The sequence below is a fragment of the Mobula birostris genome, chromosome 26 (genome assembly GCF_030028105.1).
Source record: "Mobula birostris isolate sMobBir1 chromosome 26, sMobBir1.hap1, whole genome shotgun sequence".
NCBI classification, from domain to species: domain Eukaryota; kingdom Metazoa; phylum Chordata; class Chondrichthyes; order Myliobatiformes; family Myliobatidae; genus Mobula; species Mobula birostris.
Window position 1 is genome coordinate 2,468,532 of NC_092395.1, and position 25,824 is coordinate 2,494,355.

The window sequence follows — 25,824 nt, forward strand, 5'->3', positions numbered from 1 at the left end:
CCCCAGGCTTCCCGTCCCATGATCCTCTCCCTTCTCCAGTCTGGTATCCCTTTTGCCAATCAACTTTCCAGCTCTTAGATCCACCCCTCCCCTCCTGTCTTCTCCTATCATTTCGGATCTCCCCCCCTCCCTCCTACTTTCAAATCTCTTACTATCTCTTCTTTCAGTTAGTCTTGACGAAGGGTCCCAGCCTGAAACGTCGACTGTACCTCTTCCTATTGATGCTGCCTGGCCTGCTGCGTTCACCAGCTTTTTTTTGTGTGTGTTGCTAAAATTAGGAAGCTTAGTTTTACAGTGAGAGTGGAATGATTTAAATCTGAGTGGCAGGATTTTCACACAGAGGGTAGTGGGTATAGGGAATGAGCTGTTGGACTGACAGGGCTTGTTATCATGCTGTATCTCTGAATGAATGAATGCACATATCCACAGATTTTTGATACTTCATGAATGATATTTTTGTCATATTGTGGCAAAGTGTTGTGTATAGCCAAAATGTCTTAAGTGTTGAACTTCATATTTACTTGTTGTGTGATGGAAAATGTGATGTTTTTGCCTTTCAGAGACCAGGTGCTGCCAGCCTTACTTGCAATATGGATGGATATTCACCAGACCCCATTGAGGGTGAGATCTTTGTCTTCTCTTCTTGGGCAGACCCTCAGGACGGAGGATACCCTGCTTCCCGTGACTAATGAGAACTGTGGGCTCATCCATGGATGGGGCAAGAGGGGAAGTGGACAACACCTGATTTCTGTGTACTTCCAGTTGTAGTCATCTCATTATAGAAAATATTTAGAGAGGGTGCAAGATTACCCTCAAAGTCAAATTTATCGTCATCTGCACAAGTATATGCATGCACTGCTGCAATGAAAAGCATACTTGCAGAAACATCACAGGAACACAGCATCAGATAAACAGCATTCTCAAGAAAAACATAATTATATATATGTTTTACAAGAATTAACAGTTAGAACAAAAACAAGTCTATTTTAGTGCAATATGATCAAAGTGCTCAGCTCTCGTGATTACAGTTTCATAGCTTGTAGAACAAACAGGCCCCTTAGCCCATAATGTTGTGCAAATCTTTTAACCTACTGTGATCAATCTAACCGTTCCCTCCTATATAGCCCTCCATTTCTCTATCATCCATGTTCCTATCTAAGGCTATGTCCACACTATGCCAGATAAATTTGTAACCGAAGCTTTTACTCTTCGTTTTGACCCTCCGTCCACACTAAAATGGCGTTTTCATCCCCCAAAAACGGAGATTTTCAGAAACAGTCTCCAGAGTGAATAAACCTGAAAACGCCTAATATCCATTGCAGTATGGATGGGGTAACCGGAGATTTTTAAAACTGCTGTCATAATGTGCCGGAACAAATGGCGACTGCGCGGCATTTCATTGTTTTCTTCTTCTTCTTCTTATTATTATTATTACTTTATTGTTGCCAAACAATTGATACTAGAGCGTACAATCATCACAGCGATATTTGATTCTGCGCTTTGCAGAACCTAACAATTTCAGAACAGACGGCAACAAGACTGAAGCCAGAAGAGTTAGAAATGTACTCACCAAGTACTTTGACCCATAGCTTACTGAATGAAAAAGTATACTCACTTTGCCCTGTTTTCTGTCCTTGCTTGTATGAAGGTGGTTTACCTATTTATGCAAGTACTTCTCTGACAATTGATGTGGAACAGCCTAATGTAACATTGTATGGAAATACAAGATAACACTGATGCAGACATGTTTTATACATTTAACAAGGTGCTTTATCAATGTAACAGAGTTAGTCAGTTTTTCAATGTTCGTCGTCAGCTGGGTCATACTGTCCGTGAACTCCCTGTCGGTTGCCTCCATATGCTCCAGTATTTGATTTTTTTCAGTTTTAAGTCCTCCTGCGCAAGAGCCAAGAACATTTCCTTTTAAGTTTTTCTACTCTGTAACTGGACAAACGCGCACCAAGTATACCGTTTCCTCTTCGCTTGTTTTCTGTGTGTCCTGCGCGTGCCCAGTAGGAGGAGATTCGCCCAAATATCCGTTCTAATGTGGACAGAGATATTTTGAAAAACGCTTAGTGTGGACGCCTGTCATTTTTACTGGAAACCGGTGTTTTCAAAATTATCCGGTGTAGTGTGGATGTAGCCTAAGAGTCTCTTAAATGTCCATAATGTATCAGCCTCTACCACCACCCCTGACGGTGCATTCCATACACCCACCAATTTCTGCGTAAAAAACCTACCCTGATAATCACCTCTGATCATCTTAAAATTATGTCCTCTCAGATTAGCCATCGCTGTTCTGGGCAAAGGAGCACTGAGTATCCGCTCTACTCATGCCTATTGTCATCTTAAATATTGCTATCAAGTCCAAAGTATTTGGCAATAGGTGTCTCAATACACACATTGACTACAGTCATTATAGAACCCATTAAAGGTAACTCAATGAAGCAAGGTCTGAGACACCTCAGGGTATTTGAATTTTTAAGTCGGCTATTTCACTCCCTCTCCTGAATGCATTGATTCTTTCTTCAGTGGCATATGCCTCATGGATTCCTGAAGTCTTTCAGCATTTCACCCATTTACCTGAAATTTAGCCATCTGAATGGCCACTGTGAATGACCACAGTGTCTATCAGAAGAGGGACCAGCAGAGACACAAGACACTGCAGGTGCTGGAATCCGAAGCCACACACAAAACATTGGAGGAGCTTATCAAGCCAGGCAGCATCTGCGGAGGAGAACGTACAGCCAATATTTTGGGCAACAGACACAAAATGCTGGAGGAACTCAGCAGGCCAGGCAGCATCTGTGGAAAAAAGTACAGTCAATATTTCGGCCAGAAACATCAACTGTACTTTTTTCCATAGACATTGCCTGGCCTGCTGAGTTCCTCCAGCATCTTGTGTGTGTTGCCTGGATTTCCAGCATCTGCAGATCTTCTCCTGTTTGCGAACCAATACTTTGTGCTGAGGTCCTTCATCTGGACTGAAAAGAGTGGAGGAAAGGGTGGACGGAAGGTGTGGATCAAAAGCCAGAAAGTGATAGGTGGATCCAGATGAGAAGGAGTTCAATTGATGTTGGAAGCTGGGAGACGATGGGTCGAACTGATAAAGTGCTAAAGATGATGAAATCTGATAGGAGGAGAAGATGAAGCTTGAAATAAAGGGAGGGAGAAAGTAGTGAGAGGAGTTTGTGGATGATGGGCAGATAGAGAGGGTGGTGGGGAAGAGAGATGACAATGCATCAGGAGGGAGAGTGAAATAGACAGCGAGGGAGCTGTTACCGGATGTTGGAGAATTCAAATGTTAATGCCACGAGGAGACTACCCAGGCAGAATACAAGGCAGAATTAAAGGAAACCACCTTGTCTTTTCCTGGTAGTCTGCAACCTAACAACATGAATACTGAATTCCCCAACTATCCCCTCTCTGTCGTCTTTTCCTCTCCTCCTGATCCACTGGCCCTCATCAGCATCTATTTCCCCTCCAACACCCTCTCCCTCTCATCACCCACACACTCCGCCCACTGATTGGCTTCCCTCTCTCCTTCTCCCTGCTCTCCCCACCTCCCTCCCTTGATTCCATGTGCCGCCCTCCCCTCCAATCAGATTCCATGATCTTCAGTCTTTTGTTACTCCTGCCTATCACCTCCCAGCTTCTGACACCATACCTAGTCCTCCAACACCCATCCACCAATTGCCCCCCTAAACCTGCCAACTCTTGCTCTACTGCTTCTCTCCAGCTTTTTATACCAGACCTTCCCCCAGCCAACAAACCTTACATCCAGATGAAGGGTCTCAGCCCGAAACTCCAACTGTTCATTTCCTTCCATAGATGCTGCCTGACCTGCATTTTATGTGTTACTCCAGAAAGAAGCGAAGTTGAGGAGCTTGAGGACAATCAGATGAGTTAGTTATTGTTTTGAGTTCAACATATATTCTAAGTAAGGAGTTTCAAAAGTTTGAATGATTTCCTTTCATCTGCTTTGAAGTTTAAACTCAAACATATACCACAAGACCATAAGCTTTTGGAGCAGAAGTAGGCCACTTGGCTCATCAGGTCTGCTCCACCATTCCACCATGACTGATTTATTAATGCTCTCAACCCATTCTCTTGGCTTCTCTCCATAACCTTTGACACCCTGACTAATCAAGAACCTATCAACCTCCACTTGAAATATACTTAATGACTTGGCCTCCACAGCCATCTGTGGCTATGAAATCCACCGACTCACCACCCTCTGTCGAAAGAAATTCCTCCTCATCTCTGTTCTAAGTGGATGTCCCTCTATTCTGAGGCTGTGCCCTCTGATCCTAGGCTCTCTCACTATAGTAGTATAGCATAGTATATAGATCTTTCAATATTCGATAGGTTTCATTGCTTCATAAAAACCTACACATTCTTTCTGTGCAGGACGCCGGATACTTCCTATGGATACAGAATCATACGTCAGCCCGTACAGTGACCCAGAGGAGCTAAAAGACAAGAAGCTATACCTCAACCGAGATTGCCTGCTGATTGATGAAGTGGAACTGGGATCTGGCAATTTTGGCTGTGTGAAGAAAGGGGTGTACAAAATGAGGAAGTAAGTTTATTTGCAAGATGAACAAGTCATCACCTAACCACAAGAGATTCTGTTGATGCTGGAAATTCAGATCAACACATAGAAAATGTTAGAGGAACTCAGGTCAGACAGCATCCATAGAGAGGACTAAACAGTCAATGTTTCAGGCTGGGGCCCTTCATCAAGACTGGAAAGGAAGGGGAAAGAAGCCAGAATATGAAAGTGGGGAGGGGAGGAGAAGGAATACAAGCTGGCAGGTGATAGGCGATATTTACAAATAGAAACAGGAAATGCTGGAAACACTCTGCAGGTTGGGCATAGATTCAGAGATTCAATGTACATTTATTATCAAAGTATATAAAGTATATATGCTGTATACAACCCTGGGATTTGTCTTCCTGCAGTCTGCCATGAAACAGAGAAATACCTTAGAACCCGTTCATAGAAAACATCAAACACCCAACTCGCAAAATAAAAGAGCAAATTGCACAAATGGCAAGAAACGAGCTAATAACACAGTTCAGTGTTAAGCTCAGTTTAGTGCTATGCCATTCAGTGACTGCAGGCTGCAAAGCGAGCAAAAGGGAGAGGGAATCTGGTGAAACACAAGAAGACGGTGCTGTGGAAAGAGAAACAGTTAATGTTTCAAGCCCTTGTTCCTTTGTCAGCACTGGGAGAGAGAGAAAACATAGATTTTCCGTTAAAGAGAAGTTCAAGTTCAAATTTAATTCTCTTTCAACCATATACATGAAAACAGCCAAATGAAACAACATTCCTCCAGGTCCAGGTGCAAAATGCAGCACTGATAATCACAGGGAACACAGCATTTGTGGCACATGTCGTTCCAGTACAGAGGGAATATCTCTGGGAGAACAAGCCCACCACATTAAAGTCTGTTGTGTAATGTGCTTTAACTGGTGATTCTGAGATATATGCCCAAAAGACTGTTTATGATATTTATTTTGTTTTAATCAAGGAAGCAGATTGACGTAGCCATCAAAGTGCTGAAAAATGATAACGAAAAGTCACTGAAGGAGGAACTGATGAAGGAAGCTGAATTCATGCAGAAACTGGACAATCCCTACATTGTGCGAATGATTGGTGTCTGTCAAGCAGAGCATCTGATGCTTGTGATGGAGATGGCAGCAGGAGGTCCACTGAACAAGTTTCTGTCTGGCAAAAAGTGAATATAATCATGCAATTAGCTATGTGCCTGAGTGTACAACATTCCTGCTTATTAATGCACTATCTCACTACTCAGACACACCTGAGCACTTGACAGATCAATGATAAGAGCTGCTTCCAAGAGTAATGCATGGATGGTGTGGGAGATCAACATCTTCATGTCTGACCTTCCTGCTGCCCATGGAATCTTGTAGAACCTTTAGTGTTTCACTAGATGTGATAACGCATGTTTCTGCATGATATTTTGAGGTGGAGGGCCTATTCCTTTGTTGTACTGTTCTATGTTCTATGACCAAATTTCTTACACTTGATTTGGGAGTTTTTATCTTGGCCATGTTTTTCTAAAAAACACACACAAAATGCTGGAGAAACTGAGCAGGTCAGGCAGCATCTATGGAAATGAATAATCAGTGGACGTTTCCACCTAACATTTCTAGATAAGCTCATTTTCATAAGATCATAAAACATTAAGATATAAGAGCAGAAGAACGCCACTCGGCCCATCGAGTCTACTCCGCCATTCAATCATGGGCTGATCCAATTCTTCCAGTCATCCCCACTCTCCTGCCTTCACCCCATACCCTTTGATGCCCTGGCTAATCAAGAACCTGTTTATCTCTGCCTTAAATACACCCAATGACCTAGCCTCCACAGCCGCTCGTGGCAACAAATTCCACAGACTTACCACCCTCTGACTAAAGTAATTTCTCTGCATTTCTGTTCTAAATGGATGTCCTTCAATCCTGAAGTCGTGCCCTCTTGTCCTAGAATCCCCTACCATGTGAAATAACTTTGGCATATCTAATCTGTTCAGGCCTTTTAACATTCAGAATGTTTCTATGAGATCCCCCTCATTCTCTTGAACTCCAGGGAATACAGCCCAAGAGCTGCCAGACGTTTCTCATACGGTAACTCTTTCATTCCTGGAATCATTCTTGTGAATCTTCTCTGAACCCTCTCCAATGTTAGTATATCCCTTCTAAAATAAGGAGCCCAAAACTGCACACAATGCTCCAAGTGTGGGCTCATGAGTGCCTTATAGAGCCTCAACATCACATCCCTGCTCTTATATTCTATACCTGTAGAAATAAATGCCAACATTGCATTTGCCTTCTTCACCACTGACTTAACCTGGAGGTTAACCTTTAGTGAAAATGATTTAAGATGGACAAGTTAAAATGTCAGTCATATTTTGGGCAATGTGAAAATATCCTTCTAACCACCACTGATCTCCTAATGTAAGGGAGAACCTATATTATCAGTAAAATAACATATTGCATCTGACACATTTGAAAACTTAAAAGTCTCTACTTTCCTAACACAGAAGTAACATAAGTATTTTTATTTAATCAGTGGTTATTCAGGCTTGCAGTCATTAAGTCCTTCCCCTCAAAATATTCTGTGTATTGAAATCTGGTGCCTGCCATCCTGTGGTACTGGGCTATGATCTGATCTGCTCATAGTTCAAATTCAAGTTTATTGTCATTCAACTTTACACATGTATACCGCCAATTAAGACAACGCTGCTCCGGACCAAGGGTCACAACACAGTACATATAACTCATGCACATAAAGTAATATCACCACTAGTAAATTCACAATTAATAAAGTGCATTTACGACACAAGTGAAAAAGTAAACAGTATAATGCTACTGGTGCTTCATACGTGATGAGACCTGGATAGTGGCAGGGAGTTCAGTTATCTTACGGCCAGGGGAAGAAGCTGTTTCCAACAGTTCTTGTCCTAAGGTTATGATACCTGGATAGATGGGAGGTTAGTGATGAGTGTTTCTGAGTGTCATCATTTGGGGGGTGGTTGTCCGTTGCGTCCGATGATAACATGAAACCTGTGGGGGAGAGTTTTTAAAGTGCAACAGACTTGCACTGGGGCAGTTCCACTCTCTTGACCTCAGAAGTCCGAGCACTGTGGAAAAACAAGTACAAGTGGGCTTGCAGTGGATGATCTGTCTGCCAGAGCTGGCTTCACTTTACACTGGGGACAAACGTGAATTCTCACTGAATATTTAAGCAACTTTCTACTCATGTTTTAAATCTAACAAATGAGTTAGTTTCAGTGGTTTACTGAGAGTTAAAGCACAGAGTGATATGACTGTGTTACCCATTGGTTTTATGAATTACACATCCTGGTTATCTCTGCTTATGCTGAACTGTAACAGGATTTGTATGGTGAGTCTTCAGCCTTAAAGCTACAGCAACTCTTAACTAGTCTCATCATTTTATCACCTTTTTTTCTGAAATTACTTTAAACATGATTTAACACCATCCTCAAATTACGCCAATCAAGTGGCTACGCCAGTGTTGCTCTACTAAAAGGATTTTTTTAAATGTCAGGGCAAACTATGATATATACTGAGAAACCATTGATCATTGTTAACTAAAGCTTACTCATAGGCACGCAATCCACAAGTAATCAAAACAATTCTCAGGGTTAATCTTTCAGCATGAAGTTTTACAGTAAAAAGATTATAAAATATCTCCGTAGAGATGGCTTTCCTTTACCAATCCAGTGGATTTCCATAGTTCTCCAAAACTTCCAATAAGGCAATTAAAAAAAAAAATTTCCTCAAGGCATAGTTATAAACGTAACATAGAGCACTACAGCACAGTACAGACCCTTCGGTATATGATATTATGCAAACTTTTAACCTACTCCAAAATCAATCGAATCCTTCCCTCCCACACAGCCCTCCTTTTTTTTTAATCATCCATGTGTCTATCTAAGCGTCTCTTAAATGCCCCTAATGTATCTGTCTCTACCACCACTCCTGGCAACATGTTCCACACCCCCACCACTCTTTTTAAAAAAAACTACCTCTGACGTCCCCCTATTGTTTCCTCCAAACACCTTAAAATTATTCCTTTGTAATAGCCATCTCCTCCCTGGGACAAAGTCTCTGGCTTTCGACTCTACCTGTGCCTCTTATCATCCTGAGCACCTCTATCCAGTCGTCTCTCATTCTCCTTTGCTCCAAAGAGAAAAGCCCTAGCTCACTCAACCTATCTTCATAAGGCATGCCCTCTAATCTAGGCAACATTTTGGTAATTCCTCTGCACTCTCTCTAAAGCTTCTACAACTTTCCCATCATGAGGCAACCAGAACTGAGCACAATATTCCAGGGAGTTACAGTATTATTTAGTGACAAAATAATATCACTATCAAATTATCTAAACTGTTTTCTCTCATGCTATGTTTTCTCACCAGAGATCAAATTTCCATCACAGTTGTGGTAGAACTACTTCACCAGGTTTCTATGGGAATGAAATACCTGGAGGAAAATAATTTTGTGCACAGGGATCTTGCTGCCAGAAATGTTCTCTTGGTCAATCAACATTATGCCAAGATCAGTGATTTTGGATTGTCCAAAGCAATCGGTGCGGATGACAGTTACTACAAGGTAAATCTTTTCAGGAAAACTCCATTCAAATAAGATATGAAAAGCATAGATAGAACAGATAGCCAGTATCTTTTTTCTGGGGGTGAAATGTCTAATACTAGAGGGCTTGCATTTAAGGTGAGAGGTGTAAGTTCAAAGGAGATGTGAGGGGTTTCTTTTAGTACAAAGAGTGGTGGGCTTCGAATGCGCTGCCTGGTTTGGTGGTAGAGGCAGAAATATTAGAGACTTTTAAGAAACAAAAGAAAATCTGCACTTGCTGGAAATTCAAAGTAATACACACAAAATGCTGGAGGAGCTTAGCAGGCCAGACAGCATCTATGAAAAAAAGTAAACAGTTGTTGTTTCGGGCTGAAATCCTTCATCAGGACTGGAAAAAAAGAAATTAGAAGTCAGAGTAAGAAGATAGGGGGAGGAGAGAAAGAAGTACAAGGTAGTAGGTGATAGGTGAAACCAGGAGAGGAAGAGGGCTGCTCTTGGTGAGAGAGATAAAGGGCTGGAGAAGGGGGAATCTGATAGGAGAGGACAGAAGGCCATGGAAGAAAGGGAAGGGGGAGGAGCACCAGAGGGAGGTGATGGGCAGGTGAGGAGATAAGGTGCAAGGAAATGAGAATGGGGAATGGTGAAGGAGAAGGGGGTGGACAGTTGTTGGAAGTTTGAGAAATCAATGTTCATGCCATCAAGTTGGAGGCTATCCAGATGGAATGTAAGGTGTTGTTCTTCCAACCTGAGTGTGGCCTCATCACGGCAGTAGAGGAGGCTATGGACTGACATGTTGGAATGGGAATGCGAAGTAGAGTTGAACTGGTTGGTCACCCATTTAGTAGAATAATAAACAATAATGTGCACATGAATGTGAGGAAATGGAAGAATATGGCCATTGTGAAGGCAGAAGAGATTAGTTTAGTTTGGTTAGCCATTTGATTACTAATTTACTTGGTTCAGCAGAACATTGTGGGCCAAAGGGCCGGTTTCTGTGCTGTACTGTTCTACAATATGTTCTGTGTTCTGTCTCACAGCTCTTGTGACCCAAGTTTGATCCTGAACTCCACTTGTGTCAGTGTAGAGTTTGCATGTTCTTCCTGTGACCCTGTGGGTTTCCAGGGGATGCTGTGGCTTCCTCCCACATCCCAAAGGTGTGCTTGGGTTAGAGATAAGGATCTTTTAAAGATTAGTTTTATTTATCACATGTACATTTGAAATATACAGTGAAATATGCCATTTTGTGTTAATGACCTTCAGGATTGGAGGATTGTGCTGGGGCAGCCCGCAAGTCACTCAGTCACTAAGTATGGCCACAAGTCACTAAGCCTACCCTAACCATATGTTCTTGCAATGTGCAAAGAAACCAGAGCACCCAGAGGAAGCTGACAGGTCACTGGGAGAATGTAAAACTCCTTACAGAGAGCAGTGAGAATTGAACCTCAAAGGGTGATCGCTGGCACTTGTACTCTGCCAACCTGCCTCTCCTATTATCTGACCTCTGTCAATTACTTTAGTGTAAGTGGATGGTAAGAAAGTCAGTGGGCATGTGAGAGAGAATAGAGGAAGAAAAGGACACAAGAATAGGACTTACGGGAATATTCAGAGAGCCAATATAGATTGGATGGAAGAATGGCCCTTTCCTGTGAGAATGTCAGTGTGTATCTTTTGTTCCAATTTTCTCTGCTCCTCTCCTCTCTGTGTGTTGTCCTGTGGTAAAAATTCTGTGGGTACCGCAGTCCAGAAGCCAGCTTGGCCATATTTATATGTAAGTCTGGATACAGGTACACGCATGCTCAGAAGTTGGGGCCACTGGTTTGTGAAGGAACCCGAGAGATGAAGCCAGTTGTGTGCTTTGTTATGGTACAACTACTTTTATTTATGTAAGTCCTCAGTATAAAGAAAATGCAAAGGACAGAGAAGGGAAGTGATGTTGAATCTTTACAGGAGGAGTTAGGCTTTCAAGTAGGTTTATAGTAAAAAGAGTAACAAAAGTAAAGGGCACAACCTTAGAACAGGGGGACGTCCATTTAGAACAGAGAAGAGGAGGAATTCCTTTCAGCAGAGGGTGGCGAATCTGTGGAATGCATTGCACCGATGACAGTGGAAGCTAAGTCACTGAGTATAGTTAAAGCAGTGATTGATACGTTCTTGGTTAGTTCAGGAGAAGACAGGAAAATGGGGTTGAGAGAGATAATAAATCAGGAATGATGGAATGGCAGAGCAGACTCAATAGGCCGAGTGGCCTAATTCTGCTCCTGTGTCTTATGGTAACATGCCTTAACTCTCCCAGGTGGCACCACATGTGGGAAAATTACCAATGTTCATGTTGACTTCACAATTTACCTGGGAACACACTGTAGTTGTCAATTTTGTGTAACTTCCTCACAGAACAATCAGCAATTAGTAAACTGTAACCCGAATTTCAAGGGGTTGTGTTTGAAATAGGATTGTAAACTCCCTAAGATGAGTCATAAAATTACCTAAGTTGTTAACTTTGATACCCAAGAATTGTGGTGGAATTAGATGGATTTTAAATTAAAATTTGAAATACAAATTACTCATTAGTTGCACAATGTATAGTGTGTAATTTTATAACAATGGTATAATCTCTAAACTATAATGACTAAGCCTGTTAAATTTGTACTTGTATGCCTGTTTAAAAGGTCACAAGAGTTACGTTGCTCCATGATAGTTACTTTCCTGCTGAGGTTTCTGAATATAACATTGATAACTTGCTCATATTGGCTGCCTGGGGAATGAATGCCCTCTCCAGGTTGGACTGACACAGGCAAGGGGATAAGCTGGTATCAATGATCTTATTATATAATATTTCTCCCGTCATCTGTCAATAAAGTCCTGTAACAGTGACGAGGAATGTAATTTCAATTCATTTTTCACCTTACACGCGAGGGCTTTCAGAGATCATGCAGTGGATGACGAATCTTTGGAATTCCCCCCTTTTTGCAGAGTTTGGAGGCTTATCACTAATTGATAAAAAAAACAGAGCTAGACAGATTTGTTAAAAAGAAGTTTGTTTAAAAGACAGCTTGTTTAAAAAGAGGGCTTTGCGGGCATTTGGCTATCACAGAGGCCCTGTCAGCAGCGGGAGCAGAACACTGCAAACTAAATAAAAGAACAGGAGGGACAAGCAGAGCAGCTATTGTCTGGGGTAGGCCAGTGGCGAGAGTAGAAGCATCAGGCTTTGGCTCAAAGGTGGCTTTGGCTCGGAAGAGGCATTGGCTCTGGGTTAGCTTCTGTTAAGGTTTTGCTTTTGTACCTGGTATAGTAAATAGCTTTTGTGTGTTCTTCATGCCGGATGTTGGAGTCCTGGGAGACTCAGAGTCTCTCAGGGAGCTACATCTGAGTGAAGCGCATCCAGCTGCAGCTCTTCGAAGACCGTGTTAGGGGTCTGGAGCAGCAGCTGGATGACCTTCGGCTTGTACGGGAGAGTAAAGAGATAATTGATCAGAGTTACAGGGAAGTGGTCACCCTGAAGTTGCAGGAGGCGAGCAGCTGGGTGACTGTCAGGAGAAATGGAAATAGGCAGTTAAAGCAGAGGACCCCTGTGGCCGTTCTCCTCAAAAACAAGTATACTGCTTTGGATACTGTTGTGGGGATGACCTCCCAGGGGAATGCCACAGAGACCGGGTCACTGGCATCGAGCAAGTGTCCGTAATGCTGAAGGGAAAGAGAGAGAAGAAGGGAGTGGTAGTGATAGGGGACTCAGTAGTGAGGGGAACAGACAGGAGATTCTGTGGATGTGAACGGAACTCTCAGATGGTATATTGCCTCCCAGGTGCAGGGCCAGGGATGTCTCAGATCACATCCACAACATTTTGGAGAGGGAGGGGGAGCAGCCAGATGCCTTGGTACATATTAGTACCAATGACATTGGAAGGAAAAACAAAGAGGTCTTGAAAAGAGAATTTAGACAGCTAGGTAGAAAGCTGAGAAGCAGGACCTCCTGGGTAGTAATTTCTGGATTGCTGCCTGTGTCATGTGTCAGTGAAGGTAGAAGCAGAATGATTTGGCAGATAAATATGTGACTGAGAAGCCGGTGCAGGGGGCAGGGCCTCGGGTTCTTGGATCATTGGGATCTCTTCTGACCTGTTCAAAAGTGACGGGTTGCACCTGAACCTGAGGGGGACCAATATTCTCATGGCCAGGTTTGTTAGAGCTGTTGGGGAGGGTTTAAACTAATTTGGCAGGATGGTGGGATCTGGAGTGATGGGAGTCAGGATAGGACGGATGGTAAAAAAGTAAAGATAGCATGCAGTCAGACTGTCAGGAAGGGCAGGCAGGTGATGGGGCATAGTTGCAGCCAGCAGGGTGAGTATCAGTACATTAGGGATGCAAAATCAAAAAGGGAAGCAAATACAGTACTTAAGGTGTTGTATCTCAATACACAGAGTATAAGAAATAAGGTGGATGATCTTGTTGCACTATTACAGATTGTCAGGTATGATGTTGTGGCCAACACTGAATTGTGGCTGAAGGATGGTTGTAGTTGGGAGCTGAATGTCCAAGGTTACATGTTGTATTGGAGGAATAGGAAGATAGGCAGAGGGGAAGGCCTAGCTCTACTGTTAAGGAATGGCATCAAATCAGTAGAAAGATGTGACATAGGATCGGAAGATGTTGAATCCTTGTAGGTTGAGTTAAGAAATTGCAAGGGTAAAAGGACGTTGATGGCAGTTATGTGCAGGCCTCCCAACAGTGGCTGGGACGTGGACCACAGATTACATCAGGAAATAGAAAAGGCGAGGCAAATGGAAAATATTATGATAGTCATGGGAGATTTTAACATGCAGGCTGATTGGGAAAATCAGGTTGGTAAAGGATCTCAAGAGAGTGAGTTTGTTGAATGCCTAAGAGATGGCTTTTTAGAGCAGTTTGTCGTTGAGCCTACTAGGGGATCAGCTATACTGGATTGGGTGTTATGTAATGAACCAGAGGTGATTAGGGAGCTTAGGGTAAAAGAACCCTTAGGAACCCGTGATCACAATATGATTGAATTCAACTTGAAATTTGATAGAGAGAAAGTAAAGTCTGGTATAGCAGTATTTCAGTGGAGTAAAGGAAATTACAGTGATATGAGAGAGGAGTTGGCCAAAGTAAATTGGAAGAAGCTACTAGCAGGTATGTCAGCAGAGCAGCAATGGCGTGTGTTTCTGGGAAAAATGAGGAAGGTGCAGGACATATGTATTCCAAGAATGAAGAAATACTCAAATGGCAAAATAGTACAACTATGGGTGACAGGGGAAGTCAAGGCTAATGTAAAAACAAAAGAAAGGGCATGCAACAAAGCAAAAATTAGTGGGAAGATAGAGGATTGGGAAGTTTTTAAAAACCTACAAGGAGCAACTAAAATCATTAAAAGGGAAAAGATGAAATAAGAAAGCAAGCTAGCAAATAATATCAAAGTGGATGGTAAAAGCTTTTTCAAGTATGTAAAAAATAAAAGAGAGATAAATACATAAGTCACCCAGACCAGATTAACTGCACCCTAGGGTTCTGAAAAAGGTGGCAGGAGAGACTTAACTTGTTAAGCAACCTCATGTGTGGCACCATGTCAAAGGCCTTCTGAAAGTCCAAATAATCAACATCCACTGCATCCCGTTTTATCTATTCTACTTGTAATCTCCTCAAAGAATTCTAATAGGTTTATCAGGCAAGATTTTCTCTTAAGGAAACCATGTTGACTTTGTCCTATCTTCTCCTGTGTCAACAAGTACTCCAAAACCTCATCCTTAACAATTGACTCCAACATCTTCCCAACCACTGAGGTCATACTAACTGGTCTATAATTTCCTTACTACTGCCTTCCTGCTTTCTTAGAGTGGAGTGACATCTGTAATTTTCTGGTCCCCTGGCACCATGCCAGAGTCCAATGAGTTTTGAAAGATCATTACTAATGCCTCCACAATCTCTTCCACTACTTCTTTCAGAACCCTAGGGTGCAGTTAATCTGGTCTGCGTGCCTTCTGTATTCATCTTTCTTTTACTTTTTACTTACTTGAAAACATTTTTAATATGCACTTTGATATTGTTTGCTAGCTTGCTTTCACGTTTCATCTTTTCCCTGCTAATGATTCTTTTAATTGCTCTCTGTATGTTTTTAAAAGCTTCCCAATCCTCTATCTTCCCACTAATTTTTACTTTGTTGTATGCCCTTTCTTTTGTTTTTATGTTAGCTTTGACTTCCCTTGTCAGCCACGGTCGTACTATTCTGCCATTCGCATATTTCTTCATTTTTGGAATACATCTATCCTGTACCTTCCTCATTTTCCCCAGAAACTCATGCCATTGCTGCTCTGCCAGCATCTCCTTCCAAGTTACTTTGGCCAACTCCTCTCTCATACCACTGTAATTTCTCTTACTCCACTGAAACATTGCTACGTCAGACTTCACTTTCTCCCTATCAAAATTCAAATTGAACTCAATCATATTGTGATCACTGTCTCCTAAAGTGATTAGGGATCACCTTAAGCTCCTGAATCACCTCCAGTTCATTACATAATACTCAATCCAGTATAGTGACAAACTGCTCTAAAAAGCCATCTTGTAGGCATTCAACAAACTGACTCTCTTGAGATCCATTACCAACCTGATTTTCTCAAGTGACCTGCATGCTAAAATCTCCAAACACGAGGAAATCTGCAGGTGCCGGAAATTCAAGAAACACACACAAAAAATGCTGGAGAATGCAGCAGGCCAGGCAGCATCTATAGGAAGAAGTACATTGGATGTTTTGGCCCAAAATGTCGACTGTACTTCTTCCTATAGATGCTGCCTGGCCTGCTGCATTCTCCAGCATTTTATGTGTGTGTTGCTAAAATCTCTCTTGGTTATCATAATATTGCCCTTTTGACATGTCTTTTCTATTCCCATTGTAATCTGTGGTCCACATCCCAGTCACTGCTGGGAGGCCTGTATATAACTGCCATCAAAGTCCTTTTATCCTTGCAGCATACACAAAATGCTGGAAGAACTCACCATGCCAGGCAATATCTTTGGAAAAGAGTACAGTTGACTTCTCGGGCCAAAACTTTCAGCAGTCCTCCCAAAAATTCGACTGTACTCTTTTCCATAGGTGCTGCCTGGCCTGCTGAGTTCCTCTAGCATAGAACCATAGAATATTACAGCACAGAAACAGGCCTTTTGGCCCTTCTTGGCTGTGCCGAACCATTTTTCTGCCTCGTCCCACTGACCTGCACCTGGACCATATCCCTCCATAGACCTCTCATCCACGTACCTGTTAGGATTTCTGACATTTGCAGATTTTCTCTTGTTTGTCCTTATACCCTTGCAGCTTCTGAACTCAACCCACAAGAATTCAACATCTTCTGATCCTATGTCACATCTTTCTACGATTTGATGCCATTCTTTACCAGCAGAGCCATACCACCCCGTGTCTACATTCCTATCCCTTTGATACAACGTGTAACCTTGGACATTCAGCTCCCAACTACAACCATCCTGCAGCCACGATTCAGTGATGGTCTCTACATCATAGCCAACAATCTGTTAGTACCACTTGACCCAGACTTCTGAGATTGAGTGAGTGGAACTGTCCCAGTGTAATGCCTTTTCCACTTTAAAAACTGCCCCGCACAGGTTTCCTGCGATTGTCCATTGTTGGATATGATGGACAATCACTGAAACTGAACCATGCAGATTCCTGTTGTTTTGTGATCTGAATTTCCCTGCTCATTGGATAGAAATACCAGTGGTAGTGAGGCACCTGCAGGTTCACAGACTGCCTGTAGTCTGATCAATGACTGTGTGGAGTTTTCCAGGGTGGTGTGAGGACTGCATTGGGCTTTCTCTTGAGGGCATGAATCAGAAAAATCTGAACTTTTGATGGCTCTGAGTCTGGAAATTTATTTAGCCAGAGGGTGGTGAATTTGTTAACACAGTCAGCTCTGGAGGCCAGGTCATTAGGGGTATTTAAGACAGAAATTGATAGGTTCTTGATTGGTCACAGCATCAAAAGTTATGGGGAGAAGGCCGGGGAGGTGGTCTGAGGAGGGGAAAAAAATGTTCTGCCATGATTGAATGGCGGAGCAGACTTGATGGGCCAAATAACCTAATTCTGCTCCTGTGTCTTATGGTCTCATGGTCACAAACTAGGTTGCAGTAGATGACGATGACTTCTTTTGTGCCTTGCCATGCCCTTCGCTCACTACAAAGTGTTGCAGAACGGCCTTGCTGACCGTTTGATCTTAGTGTTGATCTCATCCTCCCAGTGTGCCAGAGCTAACTTTGCTTGCATGTCCCTATCTCACCGGGAATGAGGCCACTGGCTACCCTCACCCGATGTAGCACATTTTTCAAACCCGTGTTTTGGGGTATGGCCACTGTTGCATGCAAACAGCTATTTGGAGCCACATGTGAGAGCTGAGTGTCCGGAAGGGACCAAAGGTGAGCGAGCTGCCCCAAATTGGACATGACAAGCCCCTTCACCAGGGACACCGCATAAAATTGTTCTGTTTAACTGCTTAATTAATTGCCAAACTCCTCTAACACATTTTTTCATTGGTTGATTGCCATTCGCTGTTTTTATAAGGTTTATCATGGACCCTCCTGTGTTTCTTTGTTTTCCTGTGGGCATCTGCAGGACAATGAATCTCAGGGTAGGATATACATACTTTGGTAATAAAATTATTTTGAGTTTGATCTGAAGCTATAACATTCCTTGTCTCTCACATCAGAAGTGAAAATGACATATAAGGGCAGCAGCTGCCCCCTCATTTCTCACTTCATTTAGAAGTTTTTATTGCTCTGACCTCAGGCTCGCACTGCTGGCAAGTGGCCAGTGAAGTGGTATGCACCTGAATGTATAAATTTCCGGAAATTTTCAAGCAAGGCTGATGTCTGGAGCTTTGGTGTGACAATGTGGGAAGCGTTGACCTATGGACAAAAACCATACAAGGTAAGGACTCCCCTTTGCACCCACTTTACGGGCAGGGTTGGGGCACAAATCAAGGTCTCTTGTTCATTTTCTGCCATGTTATATTCTGCCTTCTTCCTCCTTCCTTCCTGGTCCTATGAAAGTTCTCAGTCCGAAATAACAAGTGTTTATTCCTTGCCTGACCTGCTGAGTTTCTCCAGTATTTTTTGTGTTACTCTGGATTTCCAGCTTCTGCAGCTTTTGTTCAGTTGTCCGTTGATGTCGATGTGAATCCTCCACTTCCCTCATTGTAGTGTTTTTCATTATAACTGACCAGACAATACTCAATTCTATCCATTAGATGGAGTGTGAGTACACAGCCAACCTCAGTATTCACATAGGCAACAGAAGAAAACAAAGTACCGTTACTCTCCTTGCCCAGTCTCAGTGAGGGTCAGCCTTCAGAGCTGATGGACCACACCATATTTGTTCTATTTTGAAGGATCTCTTCATGCCGCAAATGTCTGATCAACTTCACATAGCCTTTGCTCATACACCTAAGAAGGACTATGGGGAGCTTGCTGAAATGGCTGATAATCTACACTCAGCTAGGCAGTGGTGCATCATTCTTGCTTTCTCTACCTCAATAAGCCTGTTTAGCAAGGCCCCCAACATAAGGATGCCCATGGCTACGAAACAAACTATGCCTGGCCTGTGTTTTTACCACGCTTGCTTTGGTACAAATGCTAGGAACTGCTGACCACGTTGCAGCTTTGACAGTGCCAGAGCATTGGGCCATCAGAGGTCTGTGAATGCCATGGGTTCCAGTGGCCAGGGTCGTCTGCTGTTCATTATGGACACCCTTTCAGGGTGACGCTTCCTGGGTGACACGGGTGCTCAATTGAATGTGCTGCCAGCACCATAAATTGATGAAACCTCACTGGAGGCTGCCAGTGGCAGCAGGATCCAAATTTACAGGACATGATGAGCGACACTCTGCTTCAGTGGGCAAAGTTACACATGGGATTTCGTCCCGGGCAAAGTGGCTAGACCTCTGCCCACAGGTTTCCTGTGTGCCCATGGACTGAGTGTTAGTCGATATTAAGAACTGTTGGCTTGTGGATGTCAAGGACTTTGGGTCGTTCCACTGCTCTCCCAGTAAGTTCCCCACAATGACTCTGTCAAGTGCATGTACCACCACATCTGAGTTTTCTTGACTGCTGGGTGAATTTCCCAACCTCACCAAGCCCATAGTCTCCACTATAGTCACAAAACATGGAGTCAAGCACCACATTCTCACAATCGGCCCACCAGTCCATGCCTGTGTGCCTAGACTGGACCCAGAAAAGCTGGCAACCGCTAAGGCAGAGTTTACCAACGTGGAAAGACTTGGCATTGTAGGCCAATTGAATAGCCCCTGGGCTTTACCCTGCCATGTGGTCCCTCAGTCTGATGGTGATTGCCGTTCATATGGTGATTACTGATGCCTTAACAAAGTTACCACCCTCGGTTGTTATCTGGTTCCACACATACAAAACTTTTCGGCACATTTAGCCAGAAAGTTAATTTTTTTCCATAGTTCGGAGCTACCATCAGAGTCCAGTGTGCTCAGAGGACATTCCCAAAACGGCTGTGATAAACCCATTTGGCCTTTTTGAGTTACCGTGCATGCTGTTTGGGCTGAAAATTGCAGCACAGATTTTCCAATGCTGATGGACTCTATTAAAAGACTTACATTTTTCTTTTTGTTTACCTGGATGACATACTTGTTGTCAGTGCATCCATATCAGAACACCTATCTGATCTGTGCACACTCTGCAAGTACTTAAGCCAATATGGGATGATTATTAACCCTGCTAAATGTCAGCTTGGGTTGTCAACCATTGACTTTCTTGCCCATCGCATCTCCGCAGCAGGTACAAGACCCCTTCAATCAAAAATAGCCACTATTATGGATTTCCCATTGCCCCGCACTACAAATAAACTACAGGAGTCTTTAGGTATGGCAAATTTCTATCACCGCTTCATTCTGTGAGCTGCTGAACTTATGCTTCCCCGTATAGTGTGCTTAAAGGCAATAACCCTAATCATGTACTTGACTGGTGGGTGGATATGACCAGAGCATTTGATGATACCAAATGAGCTCTCTCTAACACAACCCTACTGGCACAACCTCTACCCAACACATCGATAGCCATTACTACTGACGCCTCAGACTATGCTGTGGGTGAACAGTTGGCTGGAGGCTTGTGGCAGCCACTCACCTTCTTCAGCTGGCAGTGCCATCCCCCAGAAGGAAGTACAGGGCATTTGACCATGAGCTTCTTGGTCTCCCTCTGGCTGTCAGCCATTTTCATTTTCTTCTAGGGAGTGCCATTTCACAGTGTTCATTGACCTCAAACACCTCGTGCATGCAATGGCCAAAATATCAGACCTTGGACTGCACAGCAGCAACACCACCTGGCCTACATATCTGAGTTCACAATGGATATAAAACATATCACGGGGAAAAATAATGCCGTGGTCAATTGCCTCTCACGGCCACCCGTTGAGGCCATACAGGTATGGGTCGACTGTGCCGGCATGGCAGCCGATCAAGTTACTGATCCAGAAGTCCAGGCTTACCAAGCAGCTGTCACAGGCCTGTGGTTGGCTGACATTAAGTTTTGTGAAGCTGGGGGGTTCTCTCCTGTGCAATTAAAGTTGCACTGAAGTTTGGCACTGCCTCAGGAAGGATGTGCATGAGTGGTTCCAGCAGGCAAAAATGAACTGTCATGTTCAGGAGCCATTGGCACCTCTTTGATCATATCAACGTAGACCTTGTTTGTCCTCTTCCCCCTCCTATGGTTTCTTGTGGTGGTGGACCGCTCCATGAGCTGGCCAGAGGTCACCCCTCTAGCACGGATAACAGCCGTAGACATGGCTTGGGCATTCGTCAGCACCTGGGTTGCTCAGTTTTTCACCCCATCTGACATTTCCTCTGATCATGGTCCCCAATTCGTATCAGACTTCTGGGCTGCGATGACCCAGAACCTCAGTGTTAGGCTACATCATACCACTGCATGTCACCCACAGTCCAATTGCCTATGTGAGTGGCTTCACCGATCATTAAAGGCTGCTCTGAGGGCTTGCCTGACTGATGAGTGTTGGCGTGATTGTCTCCCGTATGTCCTGCTGGGGCTCACAACAGCATTCATCCATGGCTGAGTTGGTATACTGGTAGCCGTTACGAGTGCCAGGCGATTTTAATCCTGATGCCATGACTGCCTGGTTGTCCTCACGATAGATTTCCGCCCTCCTCAGTAAACTCAGTTCCTGTTTGCATATTCCTACCTCCCATCATGGCGTACAGCACTCTTGGGTTCCTATTGACCTACATTCCACCTCGTTTGTTTTCGTTCATCATGATGCACACCAGCATCCCCTTAGGCTCCCTTACAATGTCCCATGGTGCATTTTGAAATGGGAAGAAAAAACTATTATCATAGATAAGAGCAGGATCCCTGATCGCCGTAAACCAACCCACCAAGATTTGGAGTATTCCACTGCCATGCCCCTGCCATCATGACATGACCATGAGCATGTCAATGTACCTCCAGATGAATCTGCTGTTCATCCACCCATGTAACAAGGCCCTCAGCCGGGCAGCTTGTCTGAGCTCCAGGCAGGCTCACATTGCCAGATTTAGTGAATTCTTGGGGGGCGGGTGGTGGTGGTCCTGTGTAGAGTAACATAATAGAGAGAAAAGTACATAATTCACAACCACCGGCATTGAGTTGCAGTTTCACTTTAAGAGGCTGGTCTGATGTGATGATGTTATTATGTGAAGAATTTTAGATTTTGGAGTTCAGTAAAATGTTTTACAGGTCTCATTAAATGTAAAACACCTCACTTTGTTTTATATGCAAAAGCCTACACTCCAACCTGATGACATGAACATCAATTTCATCAACTTCCAATAAGTTTTCCCTTGCCCCTTCCCTCTTCTTCAATTCCTCACTCTGGACTCTTACTTCTTCTCACCCGACTATCACCTGCCCCTGGTGCCCCTCCTCCTTCCCTTTCTCCCATGATCCACTCTCCTCTTCTATCAGATTCCTTCCTCTCCAGCCCTTCATCTCCAGTCTGATCACTTCCCAGCCCCCCTCCCCCACCCACCTGGCTGCACCATCACCTTTTAACTTGTCCTCCTTCCTCTTCCCCTCCCCCACCTTTTTATTCTGCGTCTTTCCCCTTCCTTTCCAGTTCTGATGAAGGGTCTCGCCCGAAATGTCGACTCTTTATTCATTTCAATAGATGCTGCCTGAGGTGCTGAGAGCCTCCAGCACTTTGTGTGTGTTGCTCTGGATTTCCAGAATCTCTTGTGTTTTAAGAAATATTATTGTACCAGTTAATGTGAGAACCCAGATACTGAAACCTTTTTCAGATCATTTACTTCCTTTCTGATTAGATCCAGGTTTGCTTTGTGGCATAGATTCATCCTCTTTAGTTAGCAATTCTTGCAATACTTCCTGCCCAAGTCTTATTTATAGGGGCTGCTCTGCCCCACTGAGGACAGCATCTGTAAAGTTGTTCTAGACACATTATCAGTGCAGGCTTTGTATGACGCCTACACTGCATATTATGCTGCAGCCTATTGCTCCTCCACTAATTGGGAACAAAATGATCTAACTGGCTGCCTTTATCATCTGAAAGTTCCTTGGCTGTTTATAAAGTGCAACAAACTTGAATTACAAAGCTTCATTTTTGTGACATTTAGGAACATAGAAAACCTACAGCACATTACAGGCCCCTCAACCCACAATGCTGTGCCAAACATGTCCTTACTTTAGAAATTACCTCGGGTTACCCATAGCCCTCTAGTTTTCTAAGCTCCATAAATTTGTGGCAGGTAAACGGGCAAGAGAGCCTAAACCCTAAAATCCCTAAACACAAAATAATCTGCAAATGCTGGGGTCAAAGCAACACTCACAACACGCTGGAGGAACTCAGCAGGTCGGGCAGCATCCGTGGAAACGTTGATTGATCGTTCCCTAAAATGCCTAAAAGTTACTCCATTAATCACCAGTTGATACTGTACAATTACATCATTTGAAATCACCACCACAGTTAAAAGTAATTGTGTTCTGCTTTACAGAAAATGAAAGGACCAGAGGTCGTTACTTTTATTGAACAAGGAGGCCGACTAGATCGTCCTTCTGACTGTCCTGATGAAATGCATGAACTTATGCAAGCGTGCTGGACATACAAGTAAGTTCTAACTGATTTAGAGAGTAATGCAGCACAGAAACAGGCCTTTGGCCCAACAGTCTATGCTGACTATTTGATTGCGATATTTTTAATCCAAGGTTTTTTCGGAAGTGAGGAAAGAGGCTTGTTGCTTCACGTTCGTTTTATTGAACATTAATAGGACAAAGAGGTCTAACAATCAGAGGGAAGAAGAGTCAAAGGAAAAAGATGACCAACTCTTTTAATACCCATAGATAAGAAACATTCCATTCAGATTCATAGTTAGGAATCAGCCAATCGGGAAGCCCCTGGTTAAATATTGCTGCACCAGAGAAACTTCCAGAGCTTCCCAGATTCATACAAGTGTAACCATCTGGAGACAGACTGAACAACTGCATATACATTTCATGGCCACTAGGAAACATCTGTCTGTCTGTATGTATCTTGTTTTACGGTGGTTGGCATCAGCTTAATGGTGCATTACCGCCACCCTCTGCTCCAGAATGTGCACTAGACATACATTCTAAATCCCTTCACCCAATCGCGCGTGCGCGCGCACACACACACACACACACACACACACACACACACACACACACTTCACCCTCCCATCTTTGACCGTCCTGGTATCCTATTCCTGTTTATTCGTCATATTCTATAAAAAACCCCTGTACCCCTTAAAAATGCTAAAAGTACCCAGACTTGTGCTCTCTCACCCAACTAGGAAACATACTAAACAGTTACATGTATGTAAATAATTATATAAAATACATGCAAATAATTAATTGTTAAAGTACAAAGAACATAACAATTAAACTGTCTGATTCAACATGACCATGGTGCCTACCAAAGAACTCCCATTTGTCAGTGTTAGACTCATATCCCTCGGAACACCTCCTATCCATGTACTTATCCATGTACCCTAGGAAATAGGAGCAGAATTAGACCATTTAGCCCATCGAGTCTGCTTCACTATCTTATCATAGCTGATCCATTTTCCTCATAGCCCCAATCTCCTGCCTTCTCTCCGTATCCCTTCATGCCCTGACCAATCAAGAATCTATCAATCTGTGCATTAAATATACGCAATGACTTAGCCTCCAAAGCCATCTGTGGCAACAAATTCCACAGATTTACCACTCTCTAGCTAAAGAAATTCCTTCATCATTCTTCCGAATTCCAGTGAGTACAGGCCCAGAGCCATCAAATGCTCCTCATACGATAAGCCTTTAAATCCCAGAATCACTTTCGTGAACCTACTTTGAACCCTCTCCAAATGTCTTTTAAATGTTACTTTACCCACCTCAACTACTTTGTCTGGTAGCTCATCCATAAGCTCACCATTCTCTGTGTGAAGTTGCAACTCAGGTCTATGCCTTCTAGTTTTTGTTTCCCATTCCCTGGAAAAGAGATGATGTATGTTCACCCTGTCTATACCCCTCATGATGTTACACACCTCCATAAGGTAACCCCTTGAAAGAAGATGGAACATCACTGCACAGCTTTTGGCCCAAAATTTGGTGCCAATTCTTAACATACTGTGAGATCAATCTAAATTTTCCTTCCTTCATAGCCCCCCATTTTTCTTCAATCCATGTGCCTATCTAAGAGTCTCATAATTGTGCTTAATATATCTGCCTCTACCACTCTGTATAAAAAAAGTTACCTCTAACATCTCCCCTATATTTTGCCCTGGGCACCTTAAATTTAGGGAAGACAGCGGGTGGTGATCAAAGGGACTTATACTAGCTGGAGGTCTGTGATTAGTGGTGTTTCGCAGGATACCAGAAGTTTTTTCAGATATATAAAGAGTAAAAGAGAGGCGATAGTAGATATCAGACCATTGGAAAATGACGGTGGAGAAATAGTAATGGGGGACAAAGAAATGTCAAATGAACTGAGTAAGTACTTTGCATCAGTCTTCACTGTGGAAGACACTAACAGTGTGCCAGGCGTTCAAGAGTGTTGGGCAAAAATGACTGAGGTTGCCATTACTAAGGAATAGGTGCTTGGGAAGCTGGAAGTTCTAAAGATGTCTACATCGGAGGGTTCTGAAAGGGTATTGACCCGGATCTGGGCCATACCCTCCAAATATCCAGACCTGCCTCTCGGTTTTATTGCATTACCTTACTTTCCCTTTTCTATTTTGTACTTATGATTTATAATTTAAATTTTTAATATTTACTATCGATTTGTACTCTGGGGAGCACGAAGAGCAGAATCAAATATGGCTGTGATGATTGTACGCTCTAGTATCAATTGTTTGGCGAGAATAAAGTATGAAGTATAAAGTATTGATCTTTCAAGAATCACTTGATTCTGGGGCAGGTAATTTTGAGGAAATATAAAGGCTACAGAAAGACTTAGACAGTTTAAGAGAATGGGCAAAGAAGTGGCAGATGGAATACAGTGTTAGGAGGTGTATAGACATGGTAGAAGAAATAAAAGCATAGACTGTTTTCTAAACAAAATTCAAAAATCTGATGTGCAGGTTAACTTGCAGGCTGAGATGGTGGTGAGGAGTGGATGTGGAGAGGATGTTTTCTATAGTGGGGGAG

At 43.2% G+C, this 25,824-nt stretch overlaps 1 protein-coding gene across 3 annotated transcripts in view; it reads left to right on the forward strand.

Annotated features, from left to right (window-relative positions):
- zap70 (zeta chain of T cell receptor associated protein kinase 70) overlaps window positions 1-25,824 on the forward strand; it is a 155,288-nt gene that overhangs the window by 114,587 nt on the left and 14,877 nt on the right. For all 3 annotated transcript variants that reach the window (XM_072244261.1, XM_072244260.1, XM_072244262.1), the window contains exons 7-12: window positions 561-621; window positions 4,411-4,582; window positions 5,538-5,744; window positions 8,970-9,162; window positions 17,939-18,079; window positions 23,175-23,287. In XM_072244261.1, the coding sequence (XP_072100362.1) occupies window positions 561-621; window positions 4,411-4,582; window positions 5,538-5,744; window positions 8,970-9,162; window positions 17,939-18,079; window positions 23,175-23,287 (887 nt within the window). The remainder of the gene's footprint in view (window positions 1-560; window positions 622-4,410; window positions 4,583-5,537; window positions 5,745-8,969; window positions 9,163-17,938; window positions 18,080-23,174; window positions 23,288-25,824) is intronic.